This window comes from Sturnira hondurensis, unplaced genomic scaffold (genome assembly GCF_014824575.4).
Source record: "Sturnira hondurensis isolate 20B ecotype Veracruz unplaced genomic scaffold, ASM1482457v3 Scaffold0021555, whole genome shotgun sequence".
Lineage (NCBI taxonomy): Eukaryota > Metazoa > Chordata > Mammalia > Chiroptera > Phyllostomidae > Sturnira > Sturnira hondurensis.
In genome coordinates this window covers 2,634,875-2,652,876 of record NW_028094186.1, presented here as the reverse complement: position 1 = coordinate 2,652,876, position 18,002 = coordinate 2,634,875, and the positions used below count along the sequence as shown (strand labels likewise).

General features: G+C 54.6%; 1 protein-coding gene across 2 annotated transcripts in view; it reads right to left on the bottom strand.

The window, feature by feature from the left end:
- MYOM3 (myomesin 3) overlaps window positions 1-18,002 on the bottom strand; it is a 66,146-nt gene that overhangs the window by 20,202 nt on the left and 27,942 nt on the right. For both annotated transcript variants that reach the window (XR_005064608.1, XM_037032880.1), the window contains exons 20-36: window positions 17,109-17,287; window positions 14,305-14,419; window positions 13,171-13,327; window positions 12,299-12,408; window positions 10,983-11,027; window positions 10,283-10,419; window positions 8,516-8,660; window positions 8,328-8,387; window positions 7,909-7,976; window positions 6,815-6,925; window positions 5,054-5,141; window positions 4,486-4,524; window positions 4,128-4,236; window positions 2,884-3,047; window positions 2,637-2,673; window positions 2,427-2,449; window positions 583-638 (exon numbers count right to left, since the gene is read on the bottom strand). Coding sequence is in view for 1 of the 2 variants with exons in the window: in XM_037032880.1 (XP_036888775.1) it covers window positions 583-638; window positions 2,427-2,449; window positions 2,637-2,673; window positions 2,884-3,047; window positions 4,128-4,236; window positions 4,486-4,524; window positions 5,054-5,141; window positions 6,815-6,925; window positions 7,909-7,976; window positions 8,328-8,387; window positions 8,516-8,660; window positions 10,283-10,419; window positions 10,983-11,027; window positions 12,299-12,408; window positions 13,171-13,327; window positions 14,305-14,419; window positions 17,109-17,287 (1,643 nt within the window). In the remaining variant the exon portion in view is untranslated. The remainder of the gene's footprint in view (window positions 1-582; window positions 639-2,426; window positions 2,450-2,636; window positions 2,674-2,883; window positions 3,048-4,127; window positions 4,237-4,485; window positions 4,525-5,053; window positions 5,142-6,814; window positions 6,926-7,908; window positions 7,977-8,327; window positions 8,388-8,515; window positions 8,661-10,282; window positions 10,420-10,982; window positions 11,028-12,298; window positions 12,409-13,170; window positions 13,328-14,304; window positions 14,420-17,108; window positions 17,288-18,002) is intronic.

The following is an 18,002-nucleotide window of genomic DNA, read 5'->3' as shown; positions in this document are numbered from 1 at the left end:
CAAAGATTTACAAATTGAGTGTGAAAATTCTCAAAGAAGCTGTAACTCAGAGCCTTACAGGATCACGGCCAAATGCTCAAAGTCTGGAGCTGGGTGGCCTCAGCTCTGCCCTTTCAAGCTGTGTGACCTTAGGTGCGTCCTTTAATGTCTCTGGGCCTCAGTTTCCTCAGCTATAGTGTGTGCCTAGTAATAACGCGCCACTTCATGGGGTCGCCTGGACGGTTAAACAAGCTAAAACGCGTAACACGTGTGCATTGTAGTGCCTGGCGTGGAGTAAGCACCATAATAACGGTAGCTGTAATTTTCTAGAATATCAGACTTGCATAATTTCAGCCCCCGGAAGGACTTTTAGGGATTATCTAATTTAACTCCTCGTGGAAACAGGTTCACAGACGTTAGTCTTTGACGCCCAGCGCAGGTAGAGAGAGCTGGCTGAGCCGGGGGGAGCACCCTGCCCCCGACGCCAGGCTGAGGGGCTTTCCTTTACACTACGGGTGACCCATGAGGTCACTTGGCCCTGGAATCCACAGTGCATCCCTGTTTCATGACTTTTGATGGCTGTGGGCTGGGGACAGTCGGTACCTTATCCTCCATGATCGTGGCCACATCCGGCAGGCCCCTCACCACCTTGGCACGATCTGGAAGGGAAAAGTGAGACCCCCGTGACGAACGTTCCCCTGCAGACTGCTTCCCAGAAGCAGGTTTTCCACCGAGTGGAGGCTTGTTTGTAAGCGATGCTCTGTTTTTCTGTTTTCAGCATTTTGGGGTGGAAATCTTTATGCTGGTGTTACGTGTTTCCTTGCCTTCACAATCAGAAGATAGGGGACATAATGTGTTTCTGTCACTGACTTGAAGTCATCAGCTTGATGGGTGGTACCTGGGGGTGACAAGGAAGTGCCCCTCCCTCCAGAATTGGGAAAAAAGGTAAATCAAATTGCTTGGAGCCTTAAACTGGCAAAATGCACACAACAGGGGAGACCCAAGAGGGGGGATGGGAAAAGTGGGGCAGAAGCTTTTGGGACAGTGACTCTGGTCAAGGGGGGACCTGGTGGCCATTGTGGGTGGGTAAGAAGACTGACCATACATCACTAAGCAAAAAGTCAATATATTCCTGCGGCTGCATTTGCGGCTGTGGGGGCAGAAGGGGTGGGCAGCTGGGACCCTAAGGCACGGATCAGGGAGGCATAGAGAGCCCAGCTGGCTGGTGTCAGTCTGCTGGACATACGCGGAGCAGGACACTGCACTGAGGGGAGGGAAGGCCCCAGAGGTGGGTGCTGTTGAGTGTCCAACAGGTGCTTCCCAGCTGGGTGAAATGGTCCCCTTCCCTGGACTTTTGATTCCAAAAGCTCAGCAACCATACACAGTGAATTCGGCTTCCATTTTTAGAGTCCCGGACAGGTGTGTCCAGGGACGCATATTCCAGGATGGGAGGAGGTATTCTTGCTGGGTAACTGACAAGAGTGGCGGTGTGATGAACTTGAGTTCCTCCACGATCATGTCAGCACTCCTGGCAAGGCGCAGGATGAGGGGGTCTCTGGGCTGCACTCTCCCCCCACCCAGAGAGGTTGCCCCTCTGCAAGGACTCCCCACCGCATGCCACCTAGACCCCCACCATGGCCCCTTCCAGGTTATATTTATGAACATCGAGGCCTACACTTCCTGCCAAGTGGGGACACTCAGGGACAATGTCTTCACGTGGAGCAAATTCCGTGCTGCACCCCCTGACCCGCCACAGATGACCCCAAGCTAGCAGAGTTTTTGTTCTTGCTTCTGTTTCTCAGTCGTTCAGTTTCCTTCCTTGTCATCGCGTTGTCAGGGGCTGCTCTGCTCCGCAACCAGAAGTGTTTTCCCCATTGAAATTCCTGCTTCTGATCTGCTGGGTCAGTGGGACCAGACAGTCAGTCTCTTAGAACTGGGTGGTTTGGAACTGGCCAGGGCAGACCCGATGAAGTTCAAGTGCATGGACTTGGTGGTGGCACCCATGGCAGCTAAGACACTGTATCATGTCCATGTGGGTTTGGGGCTGGGCCCTTGATTAGATGAGGCCCCAGTGTCCCAACAGTCAGAACCAGAGTCAGCTTTAAAGTCGTCCTGTCCCTCCGCCTCCGTCGGAGACGTCAGCCCAGCCTCATTCTTGTCTTCCTGCTGCCTGTTGGGTTCTGCCTGACATCGCACCTGACGCTGCCCGTGAGCCTGCTTGGCACTGGGCCCATGCTGGGCACTTCCACACCCACAGTCTCTGGTACCTTCAGACTCCGTATCCATCTGCTTCACGCTGCCACCACCTAGGTCTCCCTGGTAGCTCTGTGACAGCTCAGGGACACACAGAGCCCAGCGGGACTTCCGCAGCCTGCGAGGAGGCATACGCTCCCTGGAAGCCACCCCAACCCCACACATGAAAACAACAAAAGGCTCGGTGGACTTACTCTTCTCGATGATGGCCAAGGCTCTGAAAAAGACAAATGGAAAAAGGCTCAAGGTTCCATTTGTTGAAGGACAGTCCTGCCCAGGTAGGGGTGAGGAGAAGGCGAGGGAGAGGAAGAACTGGCCGGGGACCCCAGAAAGGGCTCCTGTGCCCAGCTCACACCACACCAAGGGGCCCGTGATTTACACTGAGAAACACAGGGGCAGCTTACTTCAGTCTCTGGTGCTCAGCCATGGCGTCCTCAAAGGCTGTGAGAAGGAGATCGGAAAAGGAAAATGGGAGTGTCAGGGGCTCTGCCCCTGTGACCCCCAGGTGCAGGGCTCAGGGCTGACGGGTCCTGCACACTCCCTCCCCTCCCGGCCCAGTATTCTCTTGGGGCAATGCCAGGTTGGGTGGGGGGATGGGAATCGCTCTCAAGCCCATGGAGTTTTCAGAGGACGGACAGGTGGACAGCTCACCTTGCCCTGAGAGATCGGTCGAGAGCTGCCGGGCTTCCTTCCCAGCAGCTATCTCCAGGGTGTACTTGCCCTTGTCTGAGTCTTTGGGGTCCAGGATGTGGAGCCAGATCTCGTCCAGGGTGGTGCCGGCCCTCACCCGATCGCCACTCTCCAGGCGCTTCTCTCTGAATGTGAGAGCAGATGCCTGGTTAGCACAGCCCAGCAGGTCTACTGCGGCCCCTGCCCCCAACCCCTCTCCAGGGTTTTGTTTCCAGGTTTGTGGTGACCACCCGTGAGACATTCCTTAACTCTTCCTCCACTCATCCACTCGTCATCCCTCCATCCACCCACCATCCATCCATCCATCCACCCATCCGGTCATCAACTCCTGCGGAACATCCGCTACGTGCCACTGCTGCGTTAGTCCTTGGGACGCGTCCTGTAAGCAGGGAGTGGGAGGAAGTGGTGCTCGGGGTCAGTGACCCCCAGTCACTCCCTCACTTTTTCGTCCTCCTCATCTGAACCCTTCAGGGCTTCTTCCACAGTCACTCTCCTTTAGCCCTTAGAAAAGATATAAAGACTTTTTTTTTAAACTTCAAGGTCATTCGTGGAGCAACACGTCCCCAGGGTTGTGTTGCAGAAGGGGTACCTCTGGGCCTGGTGAGAGGGCCCAGAAACTCTAGAGCTCCACTGCCCTGGAATTCAACTTGGCTTTGGCTCTCACGCACTTGACACACTCGTCCAGGTCCATCTAGCCTTCTCCACAGAATGTCTGCTCTGCAAGGCTGAGGCGTGCAAATGACAGGGAGCCCTGGGAAAATTCTGCTCTCCAGTGATCTGGGGTCACTAAGTTCACAGCCAAGTCCTCATGGAATCCTTACCTATCCTGCCTTCATGTCTTGGCCTTCAGCCCCACAGGCCCCTCTGCCTGAGCCTGAGATTGCTGAGGCTGTGGAGACCCATACGGGCACCCGGACCCATGTGACCGTCTGGTTGTCTGTCGTCCCTGCACCCTCCCCTCCCCCAGTTCCGGATGCGGCTCTAAGACTGCGATTCCCTCTGTGGTTATGGACATTCTTGAAAATGGCCCTACCACCAGGCCTCCCACCTTCTCTGGGGGATCTCCCTTCTGCTCCCCATTCCTCACTCCCTCTGTGGGCAACAGGACCAGTGGGAGACCCTGTCTGCTGGCCTCTTGGGACGGGGCTGGGGCAGGTGCTGGGTCCCCCACACCTGGCTAGGGCTCTCGGGTAAGGCCGACCTACTTGTGGAACCAGGTGGTTTTCATGTACTCCACGTTGTAGTACTTGACCTTGCTGAAGATCCGGATCCCCTCCTCAGTCCCCTGGACTTTCAGTGGGGTCGCAGAGAGGACTGGGGAAGCGGAGGGGAAGCGTGAGTCTTCCCCACGCTCTTCTGACCAGCACGTTCTGGGGCCCACAGCTCGTCCCTGCTCTCAGGGTGTGGTGGGGGGCGCAGTGTTGTGAGAAGGCAGGGGCTTCTCCTCTCCTCCGACCCCCATCTTTGAGTTTCGGACTGAGCCCAGTCCCAGGAGCCAAGGCTGGTTGTAGTCCCCGGAGGTGATTTGGCATCGGGGCAGGGCACAAAGGGGGGCCTACTCACCACCAATCCTGCCCAGCTCAGTGAAGACGGCGTCCAGGGCTGGAGGGAGACAGAGAGAATGGTCAATGACGTCGTGCTGCCCTGTGGACGCACCAGGTAAGGACGTCCTAAGAAGGGCCGTGGAGCTCACGGGCAGCTCTGGGGGTGCAGGGAGCTCTGCTGGATGAGCCCCATGGCTCAGGGACAGATGAGGTCTGGGCACTCAGTGACTGATGGGGCGGGCACCACAGTGGAACACCTGGGCCGACCTGAGAATTTTCTGGCCAGCTGAGCCAACGAGCTGGGTGAGGAGCCCTGGGGCAGAGGAGTGAACTTGAGCTTTGAGTCCTGAAGCCTGGGCTCGCTGTGGTATATGTTAGTGACCATGGACATCAGTGTCACACAGACCAGGCCCCTGCCACTGACTAGCTGTGCAGCCTTGTGTCGGTCACTTAACCCCTCTGGACCTCAGTGGCCCCCAGTGATGTGGGGATCCCATTCATTTTACCCCATGGGTCACACCACTGTCTCTTGGTTCCACGTGACCTCCCTACGGCCCTCTCAGCCCATCTCCATTGCCAGCTCCTACCTTCACCTGTGAAGTCCAGTATGGTGTCGTCCTCCCCGCGGTCATCAGAAACCACTGCTCTGTACGTCCCTGTGTTTTCTTTGGACAGCTGGAAAGAGGGATGAGTGGAGGCAGGGTCCGCCTGGACTCCAGAAGGAGTCATGGACAGCGAAGCAGCTGTGCTCCAGGCAAGACCTTTCTCCTCCCTGGACCTCCATTTACCCGTCTGGAGTGGGGGAGCTCTAAGGCTCCTGCCAGCTCTAGAGCCCCCCCCCCACCCCGATTCCAACTCCGGGCTTGTCTGGCTCTGAGGAAGTGGTGCCCTGAGCAGAGCTGAGAGCAGCTGCCCCCCCCCCCCCCGAGCAGAGCATGGGGACCCCTCCCGGTGGAGTGTGTCGGAGCCTGGCATACCTTCCACCTGGGCTGCCCTGCTTCCTGGGGGCCCCTGGAAGGAGGGACCCCTCTGTAGTTCTCCAGAAGGGAGTGTGTGCTTTCTCCCAGGACAAAGGGGTCCTCGCCGGCACATGTTTGTTACCCCAAAGTGAAGCCTGAATCTACACTCAGCGAACCAGTAACTTGGGTGACCCTCGTAAAGCGAGGTCCACAGGTCAGAAGTGACCTGATCACACAGTGTCTCCTGGAGGGTCTGGGGAGTGATAAGAGCACCCGCCCCCATCCTCTCAAAGGGCCTCTCACCCCAACCTTTTCTACAGTGTCCTGTGAGGCAACACCCAGGGCAGAGGCAGCTCCTAACCTGGGGGCTGAGGGGCTGAGCCCCAACATTCCTCTCCTAGGTCCTCTCCCTCCTCCCTCCCCCCCGCCCCGGGCAGGCTCCAATGTCCCCGCCACTCCTCGGGGAAGGTGGCTGGAGTGACTTCTGACCCCACTCTCTGGCCTTGTGCGTTTGTCCTTAAACCCTCTGAGCCTCAGTTTTCTCATCTAAATGGTGGCGTGATCCTTGCCCTGGCTCCGTACTATCGCTGTGGTGAGGGTCAGGGGAGGTGACTCTTCGGAAGCCAGAGAGTTCTGCACCGAGGGGCTGGTGGACCATAAGACTCAGTTGCTATTAAGCACCTACTGGATGCCAAGGCCTGTGTGAGGAGCTTACACCATGATGACAAAGGCTGACCTGGCATCGTCCTGGCTGGGCTTTGGGAGAAGACCCTGACGTCGCCTTTCCCTTCCTGGCCAGCAAACCCGCCTTTGCTCTAGGCCCCCTTGTCACTCAGGGAGGCCGCAGAAATCAGCGCAGGGCAGGAAACACGGAGGGCAAGACTTGTGTTTCTATCTTAACCCCGGTCACACTCCTAGAGGCCATGGGGGACGTGGGTGGGTGAACTGAGTTCCAGGCCCCGTGCCCAGGCTTACTGCCCTAAATTCCTGGACTGCCAGGGCAGGAAGGAGGCTTTGAGGGAATACCCCTCCCAGCCCTTCCCTGTTCCCATGGAAACTGAGGTCAGCGAGGAACAGTGCCCAGCCAGGGGCCACATGGGAGCAGGGCCAGGGCTGGAGTCCAAACGGAAGGGAAACTCAGTGTCACCGATCCTGTCTTTGTTTAACTTGGGGCATTGTTTCCCCACGGGGCATGGTCTTTTCTTTGCGTTAATTTTGATTTTTAAAAATACCGCCCAAAATATTTTTTATCTAGATAACCGAGTTCTCGGTGCCCCCTGACGTTTTGTACCTGTGCTGAGCACCCCACGTGCCTCTCAGCCTAGTCCCGGCCACTCGAGGCTCCCCACCCAGCGCTCCTGGCGCTGCTGGAGGGCGGGAGCGCCTCACCTCCTCGATGCAGAGAAGCCCCACTCCAGTCTGTGGGTCGTACTGGCCGTCGGGCGTCTCTTTCTTCTGGAAGAACCACTGGAAGCGGGTTTCCTTCTTGGTGTTGGTCACCTGGGGATGTGGAGCAGGAGGCTCCATCAGGCTTCCTCTTTTTAACTAAACACTCAGCTCATCAGAATTTTTTTTTTTTGCCCGTGTGACCTGGATTCCTTGCACACACACCCCCTCACCGTATGCGTCAGCCATCTTTTCCCTCATGCCTGTGTCTGCTGGCTTCTGAAGTCTGGACTTTTGCTAATGGTGCTCCCTCTGCCTCTTGATCCCTCCCTCCTCTGTTTTTCCTTGTAAATACCTATGCATCTTAGATTCAAGTTAAATATCACCTCCTTCAGGAAGCCTTCCTTGAAGTACCCCAGAGTGCTTCCATCACAGCAGGAGGCACGCTGTTTTCCAAGGGTCATATTAGCGGCCCACTGGCTTGCACGATGTCTGGTGCATAGTAGGTGCTTTGAGTTTGCTGAACAGATGTGCCTCTGGGAGGATACCCACCCCCACCTTCCCCTCGCCCAGCTCCCCAAAGAGGCTTCGGGGTGCTGAGAAGGAGCACCACTTTGGAGTCAGGCAGACACTAGGCTCTGCCTCTTGACCTTGAACTATTTCCCCATTTGTTTTCTCATCCATAACGCAGGGGCAACAATGCCCAAGTCCCAGATGCTCGCGAGGCAGAGGGATATAAAATGCTCTGAAGTACTGAGCAGAGCGTCGGACAAGGCTGCCAATAGACACCGGGGAACCCCCTCAACATATAGATCTCTCACTCGCTCCCCCAAAAACCCTTCCAGGTGCAGCTTGGAGACTGAGTTCAGGACCAAGCCAGCTCACGCTCATTCTGCTCCCCAGGCTCTGTGAAGACTGGCTTTGCTTTCTGGGTTACATGCAGTCTCCCTGGGGCTACTTTCCAGGTGTGGGATCAGCCAAGCCCGGGGTACTGATTTGGGGGAGCAGGGGAAATACAGCAACCAGACTTGGGACAAGCCAAAGATATCTCCCCGGCGGGCCTGGGGGCAGGGCTGGAGGCAGGGGCAGGGATTTGCCTTGCATGTCAGTAACACTTGGCAGTCCTCTGTGACCTTCCACTGTAAGAACTCCTCGAAATAGGGACCTGCAAGGGCAAAGCAAACATACCTGCAGGTCAGAGCTCTGGGCTCAGCCAGCTGGGGTGGGGGCAGCTAGCGGCCACTGAGACCCTCAGATTCTGTCCCCACCAGGGCAGGGGCTGGGGTAAAGCAAGGGGGGAGCCCAGGGTGTGAAATTTAAGGAGGTGTTGAATCTCTCCGTTGGGCAAGTGCTGTTTGGTCCTGGCACAGGGACAGAACTGGGTTGAGTTACAGTCGCCCACCCTTGGGTGCCCGGCGGGCCTGAGGGACCTATTAACCCACTAGTCCACAGTCCCCCAGCACTGGCCACTGGCCTGGTGGCCGAGGCCTTTGAACTTCACCCTAGCGACTCTTACCTTGTTTTCTCTTCCAGTCCCTTCTCTTAGCATCTGCCTTCCTCAGAAGTTTGTCAAAATCTGTGAACACACAGGGAGGCACCGGCGTGAGCCAAGAGGAGAACAGGTCGGCAGCAGGTGCACAGAAGACCCCAGAGCCAGGAGCCGAGGCAGGGCACGTGGGGTGGGGAGGGCAGGGCTCAGCTGACCGTCATCCACCAGCGCCAGGGTGATCTGGTTTTTGGCTTTTCCGTCTTGGAGCTGAGCCGTGTATGACCCTTTGTCCTCCTCGCACAGCTCCTGGAAGGTCACTTCCACCAGGCCCTTCTCTCGGTCAAAGTTGATTTTGCGGTTCTGGGGAGAACAAAGCCCGAGAATCATTGTTGCTCTTTTCCAATCCTGGGGAATTTGCACTGTGAAGCACAAATTGGGGTGCAGTTAGACTTAGGGGGTGACATGTACAGAGTTAGAAGCCTTCAGACATGGGGAGGGAACCCTGGATAACCCTCTGCTGCTTACAGAGTGGGGCTCTCCCCACACTCAGCACCCCCAAACACACCAGAGGGCCAAAAGACACCCCTAAGGTGTTACTTTTTTGTACTTGTTTTACATTCTTCATGAAAGGATAAAGGATAACATTTATTTATTTATTAATTAAATATTTTATTCATTTATCTTTAGAGGGGAAGGGAAGGAGAGAGGGAGAGAAACATCAATATGTGGTTGCCTCTTATGCACCCCCTACTGGGGGTCTTGTCCATAACCAAGGCATGCATCCTGACTGGGAATCAAACCAGCAACCCTTTGATTCACAGGCCCGTGCTCAATGCACTGAGCTACACCCGCCAGGGCTCTTTCCCAGATTTAGACTCCTATTCCCTTTGACCTTATTTGTACATGTGGTTTGAGGGAGCCATCTAGTTTTATTTCTATTTCTATCAGGGCCACCGATAGTCCTGTGCTGTGTACTAAGAGTCTACACTTTGTAACATGTCCTCTGCCATGTGCCAAGGTTATGCTTAGTTGTAAGCAGGACATTCAAACTGATTTTCTCATTTGTTCCTCCTGATTCTGGGACAGCCAGCCTCACTGTGCAGATGCAGAAACGGAGGCACAGAGAGGTGCAGGGTCCTGCCCAAGGCCACACAGCATACCCCAGAGGGGATGGTGTATGGGTCCTGTGATGTCCAGCCCCGAGCTCTTTCTCCTCTGTCAGAACCAGCACCTTCTCTAGAACATAGTTTCTGAGGGCGATAAAATTCACAGATAATATGATCTCATGATTGGATCTGTCATGAGATTGAAATTGTTACGTTTGTAAGTAAAAACATTGAACATAGGCCGCTCATGTGGGTCATCTAATAAAAAGCAGTGAAACGCCACACCTCTAATAGGATGAGATGGAATAATATGATTTTCAACACAAAGGTGCTCAGACACACTCTCATACATTCTAAACTGATTTATGATGAGTTGGTTTGAATTTAAGCAGAGTAAGGAAAGCAAAACGATCAAAACGGTTTTATACAGAAACAGGAAAACGAATGAAAGAGCACGGGTGACGTGTCTACTTGAATAAAACCTCTATTCAGGGTAAACTGAAACTGCAAAAACTCTCTGTATATCTCAGAGTTAGGGTCCACACTCGGACAGTTATAAGCACAAATGTAGGTTTTTCATCTGAAGAATGTCTGGTGGGACATTCAAAATGGGGTATGAGAAATTCTTTCTGAGATTGTCGCTCGCATTGGCAAGCATCTACCATCCCTGCTCTCTTGCCCCCCAGGTGCTGAAAACCAGATGTCCCTTCGTCCCCAGCCCACCGTCATTGTGACAGCCAGCCACAGCATGTGGCTCTTTCTGAAATATTCACTAGGGGGCGCCCCTGACCTGTGGGGAACCACTGCAGGGGCCTGAGGGGGGCGGAGCCACGTGCTGGGCTTGGAACCTCACTTAGGAACCTGAGCCCCAGTTACCGGGGAGCTGAAGATCTCCTTCTGGTTGAAGATGAGGTGCAGTTCAGCGGCCGGAGATAACTTTTCCACTTCCAGCCAAAGGCGAACCTCCCCTCGCTCAAGGATGTCAATGTTCCAGCCGGAGATCAGCTTGATCACTGGGAGGCAGAGGTCAGAGGAGAGGAAGAAGTGGGCGGGGCGGGGTCTCCTCCCTTCCCTACTTGTGACCAGCCTCCCTCTGAGCACCCTGCTGGCATTCGGTGCAGTGCTTGGATGTCTGACGGACACAGACTGGGGTGGGGGTCTGAGGAGGGTTTTACACGTGCTCACTCTGTAGTGAATTCACTTTAGGGAGGTGTTTTCTCTTCCGGCAGCTGTGAAGCTGAGCTTCTCGCACTGGCGGAACACCAGCTCCCTGAGGATTTTCAAAAGGAGAATGTCCTGACGCAGGTTCCCAGGTCCTGATTTGTCTAGGCCTTGGCTTGGGCATCGGGATTTTCAAAAGCTCCTGGGGTGGTTCCAATGGGCACCTTAGTGCACCCTAGTTTATGACATGCTACTAGCCAGCGGCTTCCTTGCTCCGTTTCACCAACTGCTGACTCCCCAGGTCTCTGGCCCTCCAGCCCCACGATGATTCCATTCTCTGTTCCTGTCCCTCCAGCTAGTTCTTGCCAACTCAGCTCTGCTCCCAACACCCAGGAGGCACCTGAGGATTGCTTACCTGGGTTTCTGATCTCATGGCTCAACTTCTTCAGCTTGTCCAGCTCTGGGACAGGGAGGACCAAGGAAGAAAACAGAATAAAATATGGGAGCCATAGTAGCATCCATGCTGAGACACCCCCCTCAACCTGGGGTCACTTGCAACACAGAGGGTGATGAGCACTGTGGACCTTGGCACTGTGGCACCAGGGGGCAGTGTGGAAGGCTGCTGCAGGCCACCTTCAGATCAAGTGCCACCTCCCCAGAGAAACACCTACTATGTGCCAGGCACTGCATTATCCTACTAGTACACAGTGCTGTGGGGTGAGCATTGTTGTCCACCTCTGACCGCTCCAGGCCCACTGGTTCCTGGGCCCTATTCCTAACCCTCTGTAATATGCTGTCCCAGTCTCTGAGGCCCGGCCCCAGCACTGAGCCCTTCAGTGTAGAAGTCTCAAGGGTAGCTCTGCACAGTGCTGTGTCCCGTGCCGTTTCTTTGTTGGATTTGTCTCTCTTGCTAAGCTGAGCTCTGGCTCTACGTAAGGATCTGGTGCACAGTAGGTGCTCAATAAATATGTGTTGCATTAGTGAACTGGCAGGGGCAGAGCTCCTACTTATTTTTCCTTTAAGCCCCAGAGTGTCTATCATGATGGGTCTGGGCAATAATCCAGTTCAAACACAACCAAACCGCGCAGAAAAACCCATCCCTTTCGTGGATGGCTTTAGCTCGCATAGACTCATCTAAATGTATCTGCATGACGATGTTTTAGTTCATCTCCAGAGAGGTGACATGACTTGCTCAAGGTCGAACAGCCAGAAAACTGTGGCTTTGCAACTGGGTCTGTCTGGCTTCTGCTTCATAACAAAATCAAAGGACTTCCTGCCCCATGAACAGGGAAGACAGCGGGCTGTCCCTCAGTTGCTATGGAGACAGCAGAGCGTGAGTCTGGTCAGTCGCTAGCACGGATTTTAGTTCTGTTTAAATCATCAAACATGGATGACCCTTTAGACATGGCATCTACTCTCTGGTTTGTCATAGTCCCCACTGCTCCCTATTGTCATTCTCATGCCTCTGACCAAATTATTATTATTTTTTAGGCTACAGAAGGAAGTGAAATAATTCTGGTACCTTTGCTTTTATCAAAGGTAAGAATGCAAACTCCACCAGGCAGGGATTTCTGGCCACTGAGTTCATGGATGTAATCTGAGGACAGTATCTGGCCTGTGGTAGGTGCTCACTGGATATTTATTAATTGACTGGCTGATTGAATGGGTGGGTGCAGACTCTCCATCTGGGCCTGCCTCTCCGGGGAGGTGGCAGTGGAGCAGGGGCATTACCTTCCTCCGTCAGCGTGTGGCTCGCTGAGATGTCTTCATCAGCATTGGTGACCACCACTGAGTAGGTGCCCAAATCCTCGAGGCCAGGGTCTTTCAGGATGACCTTGGACCTGGAGGAGGGAGGAGAGCAGATGCTCTGAGGGGGGCCTTGTGCCCTAGAGGCCTCGGAGCTAGGGTCTTGGCCAGCTTTGGGGCCCTGCAGCCCAACTTCAGACCCCAGCCAAGCTGGGAAACGGGGGCGGCTGCCTCCTCACACCTCCTCCTGGGTCCCCTGCCCAGGATAGCTTTGGCCTGGCCCCCCCAGTGGCTCCTGTCTGTGGGACGTCTGGCACAGGGTCTTTTTACTGGATGCACTGCTCTGTCTCTCTCTCCAGGGCCCAAGCCATCAGCCTGACCTCCCACTGGACAGGGATGAGGTCACGAGCTGCTGGGGGTGGAGAATGAGACCTGGGGCATTTGACAGAGACCCTTGCGGTTATGTTCCCACTCCCCCTTTTTACAAGTGAGATGATTATCTGTTCCCACTTCCTTTTTTTACAAATGAGATGATGCTGAGCCCAGGAAGTTCCGAGAATAAGTCACTGGCTCCCAGGCTGGAGAGCAGGTCCTGAGTGTCTCCCCGGAAGCAGTTGCTCATAGAAAAAGACTCGACGTGAATGTTGTCACGTCGGCCCCTTAAATGCTGACGCGTTCCTCCATTTGGCCCTGAAGTGGCAGTCAGTGTCCTCAGTGAGAGACAAGCAGTCCCTCTCTGTCCCACTCATGCATTATCTGTGGGTCCTGCCAGGTGGTCTCACCCACGAGCTTCTGCGGACTCATCGGGCAACACTTGGGACCTGGGGACTAGCTGTGCCACCCCACCCGTCACTCACATGTTAACTTCCTCCTGGATCTTGACCCTCTGGGGGTCCGGTGGGCCCTTGTAGTCCTTGGACCACTGAAACTCGGAGGAGTCGGGGGCCTCTGGGGCTTCGAAAGCCAAGTAGATGAAGCCTTCTTCATCCACGCCCACCTTGATCTCCGGGGCATCTGAGGGCAGGATCCAGCAGCGGGCACCGGATGTTCATAAATGACGAACCACCAGGTCATGCCCTTCCCCTGCCAAACCCTTCTTGTGGCTGCCCATTGCACTTGAATAAAATGAACAGCCCCAGGCCCCTTACTGTGGCCTCCGAGGTCTTGCATGATCTGGCTTCTTCTCAGCTCAAATGTCACCTCCTCAGAGAGGCCCTCCCTGACCACCAGGGTTAAAGTAATCCTCTCCCCCCACCCCATTACCCTGTTTCATATCCCTTACAGCATGTATCACTTTCTCCTTTACATAACCGGTTCCTTGTTCCCTGTCCCCCTGTACTTCTGCTGCCTGCGCTAGAGCAGGGACCCTGCTCTCTTGTCACTGTGGCATCCCCCGTGTAATGTGGGTGTCACCAAATATTTGTTGAATGAATGGATGAGGCTTCATAGTTAGGAGAGCTGATGGTCCTATCAGGGACTGTTGTGTGACCTGATCCTTTAACCTCTCTGAGCTATGATAAAGTCCTAAAGTGGGGACAATGATGGCCCCTTCAGTGGCCTGTTGGGTGGGCCAGGGCAGTGTAAGAAGCTAGTGCAGCATCTGGTGTGTGTGGTAGGAGGGGATTTCAGGGGCTGTGTCTGCAGGCCTGGCAAAGCCTCGTGCGGTGTCTGAAATAAGGCTTGGGACTCGGCCTTGAGTATTGTTCTAAACACCCATGAAGAGTTGTGTGAGTTGATGAAAGTGGCAGGTGAAAGAACGGAAGACCCCTTCCAGGAGGAGAAGACGCGTTCCTGTCTTGGGATTCCACGGAAATCCACAAAGTGGGGGATGGTGAGAGACACAGGCAGGAAAGAAAGAGACGCTGGAAGAAGGGTGGAGTAGCGCTGCTGGGGGCACAGGTCCTATCCTTCTGCAGGTCCTCCCCCCCACCCCGAGCCCCTTCTTGATGGCACAGCCCAGAGGTGGTGCTGGCACCTCCACCTGTCCCTACCTGGCTTGTCCTCCAGGAGTATGGGGTCGGTGGGCATGGACGGCTGCCCTGGACCAGCTGAATTCACAGCCTGCACCTGGAACACGTAGCTCTTCCCTGGCTGCAAGTCAGAGATCTGGAGGCGGAAGGCGGGGAAGAAGGTGAGAGTGAGCACCGAGGACAGTGAAGCACACGCTTCCCGACACCCTGGCTGTGGGTGCCGGGAAGCACCCACTCATCTGTGGAAGCCCAGAAGGTACAGGCTGCCCGGGGGTGGGCATGGCCAGGAGAACACTGCTCTCCCGACTTCCAGTTTTTAGGAGGTCTCCTCGTGGCTGGGATTATCTCCCTGCCTGTGTCTCCTGGAACTCCATCCGCTCAGAAAACCCTCTCTCTCCTAGGCTTATCCTAACAGGAAGAAACCTGGAGATCCCCCCTTGACATCTTTTTCTTGAGCTCTGCACACACAATCCCCAAGTTCCCATGTTATTCCCCTGATGTTTCTTGAATGTGGCCGCTCCCGGCGTGTCCCAGCCACGTCCTCCTTCGAAGCTTTGTTTCTCCTGCTCCGTCAGTCCAGCAGCCTCCCCACAGCAGCTCTGCCTCTGGACCCTTCTTCCTGCTCTGCCTTGCCCTCTGCCGATCTTTCCAAGAGGCCGGTCAGATTATGCTTAAGTTTTTCAGTGGCTTTCAGGGTAAAGCTCAGATTTCGGGGTTTAATGCAAAACTCCTCCTGATGTGAGCTCAGCCTCTGTCCTCTGGCCCCTCTCTGTGCCCCCTTCACTCCAAGACTCCCTCGGGGTCTGCATGTTTGTCATTTCATGCTTCCCTGCCTTTGTCCCTGCTGAGCCCTCTGCCTGGAATGTCCTCTCCCCCGGCCCCCAACTCATCCTTGAACTCTCAGCTTGGGTAGATGCAAGGATTCTGGGAAAGTCTCTGATCGTCCTCTTTGGAGCTCCCAGAATCCCTCAGGTGCCCCTCCATTGTATAATCCACGCCATTGTAATCGCCTGTTACCCAAGCATGGTCACGTCTAGGGCCCGGCTCCAGACTTGGCAGGAAGTAGGTGTCAAGAGGTAGTTACTGAATGACTGAGAGAGTGGATGCCGGCCAACCATCCACACGCAGAAATGGTGCCAGGTCCCTGAGGCCTGCCCTGCCCTGGCCTGGGCAGATCTGTGGGGGTGGGGGCAGAGAGACCATCCACTCTGAGTGGCTCTGTTAGGCCAGTGGCTCTCTTGGCCAGTGGCTGTCCAGCCCTGGCCAGCTCTGTACAGGGGTCTGGCCCTGTGGCGCAGCGGCTGCAGAATCTCAGAACATTCCGCGGGCTGAGGCTTGGCCTCACTAATTCCCTCTCAGGTGGCCTTAATGTTACTTTTTCAAATGAAACAATTTTTTTTTTGCGTTATAAAAGAAATACATGCTTGTTGGGGGAAGATATTAAAGCAACTGAGAAGAGTAGAAAATAAAGGGTTGAAGGTCCCCCGCAGTCCCACTCTCCAGAGATGACCAGAAAAAACTATTCCCTAATAACCCATTTAGACCTCAAATGCAATAATCCATGTAAGAGTGTGGCAGGCACCGTATTCCGTTTCTTTAGTGTCCTATTCCTCCCACATTGTTCTGGGCGACTCAGCCTGCCTTCTCTCCTCTCGGGGCCAGCTAGCGGAATGCTTGCCTGTGCTTCTGGGAACCGCACACCCTCCTGCCTGCTGGTGAAAGACGCCCTCAGGAAGGTGAGTCGAAAAAAGTCTCCCCCGTCTCCCTAGACTGCAGACAGTGAACCCTAGTCCACATTGCAGAACTGTCCTTATGGGTGGGCCACAAGCGAAGGGGACCTGGGAGATACCCTGGCTTCAGAGATGGGGGCCCCGGCCTGTGCAAGGGACCCCGGCGGCCGGGAGTCTGCGATTCTGACGGACCGTCTGAGTTAGTGTTTCGTGTCTGCGGAGAGTGCTTTGACCCACACCTCCGCTTTCCACCTCATGTGATGTCTGGGGGCTGTCTTTGTCGTGCTGGGGACGGTCGCTGGCGCTTACCTGTCTCCTACAGGTGTGGGGCTTCAGACGACCACCGCAGGTGAATGCAACCGGTGAGACGGCCAGATTTCTTTTGTATCCAGAGTTTTTTTTTCTATTTAAATTACGAAACATCTATCTGCATATATGTTTGTTAATATGTAGACTGTGATCTACATAGATTATATAACATATGTATCCCCTACTCTGTATCGTTTTTTTTCCTTAGCCATATAGGACGGGTATATTTTCACGTCCATATGCACATGCATGTTTACCTTGTTCTGTATCTGATTGCCACTTCTAAACCACCTAGTCTTTATGCCACCTGGCACGGGCAGCATCCCTTTGGAGGATGCGCCATGATTTATTTGAGCTACTCTCTTGATAGACATTTAAGTTGCTTCTGACTTTTGCCTTTATAAACTACGCAACAGTGGGCACCCTTGTCCTTAGATCTTTGTACGCTTGTTTAATGATTTCTCTGCAATTTAGTACTTGAAGCAATTCCTGGTTCCGGGGATGGGCATATCCAAATGCTGTTATACCTCGCTGATTGTAAGTGAGGTTTTAGGCAGGAGTCTAAACTGCTCACAGTGGAGCAGGTTAAGTCCTGCAGCCCTCCAAACCTACTACCAATTGCTGTGTGACCTTGGATAAGCCGCTCCCCCTCTCTGATTCTCTGCTGCCATGAGGTGAGGGCAGTAATCCCTGAGGTCCTTCCAGCTCTGCTGGGCTGCAGTCCTGCCATGTCCAGTGGCAGGGAAGGCCCTGAGTGGGTTGGAGGACGAAGGGGCCCGGACTTACCCTCAGGTGGGTGCCAGAGACGGGATCCGGGGTGACTGGCTTCCACTGCTCAGAGCCTTCCTCCCGGACACTGACGAGGTAGCCCGTGACTGGCCCGGCACCTGTGTAGAGTGGGGGCTCCCACCTCAGCATCAGGGAGGTGGCCCGTACCTCCAGTGCCTGCACGTCATACGGGGGACCTACGGGAGAAGGGTAGAGAAGGAGATGGGCGGCCAGAGAGCCAGGTAGTGAGCTGGGTGGGCAGTCAGCAAGCCTGTGAACCTGTCAGTCACAACCAAGCCTGGAAGCACTTGTTCTGTGCCTAGGAGAGACCCGGTTGGCCTTGGCATGGTGACAAAGCTTTGCCTGGGCCTGAAATAGAGTTAGCTCCTCCCATCCCCATGTCAGAGAGCAGGAATCCTCCCAATGTCTTTGCCGTCTCAGTGTTTAGGGGAGGGGCTGAGGATGTGACCTCCAGAGTCGGACAGGGCTCGTGTCCGAGTTCTACCCTCTCGAGTCACTACCCTTGTGGAGACTCTAGGCAAGTCACTTAGCCTCTGGGTTCCTGTTTTCTCACTGGTAAAAGGGGGATAATAACAGTTCTTACAATAAAGGGCTGCTGTGCATGTTAACAGCATAATTTATGGAAAGTGGAAGTACAGTAAATACCCAGGAAATATTGGTCATTTATACTTGCTGTTGACTAAAGCGTCACACGGACTACTTGTCTGCCATTTAGGTAAAGGTGTTGTGTAGAAAACAGAACTGAGCTGAACAGAATAATGGAGGGTTAGGACCCTTCCTTCCCGGGGGAGGTGAGGTGCTCATGGGTGAGGAAGGGAACAGGGTTGTGTGGGGTGACCAGTCCTCCTTGTTTGTCCGGGACTTTCGGCGGTAAAGCCACACTGGGGAAAC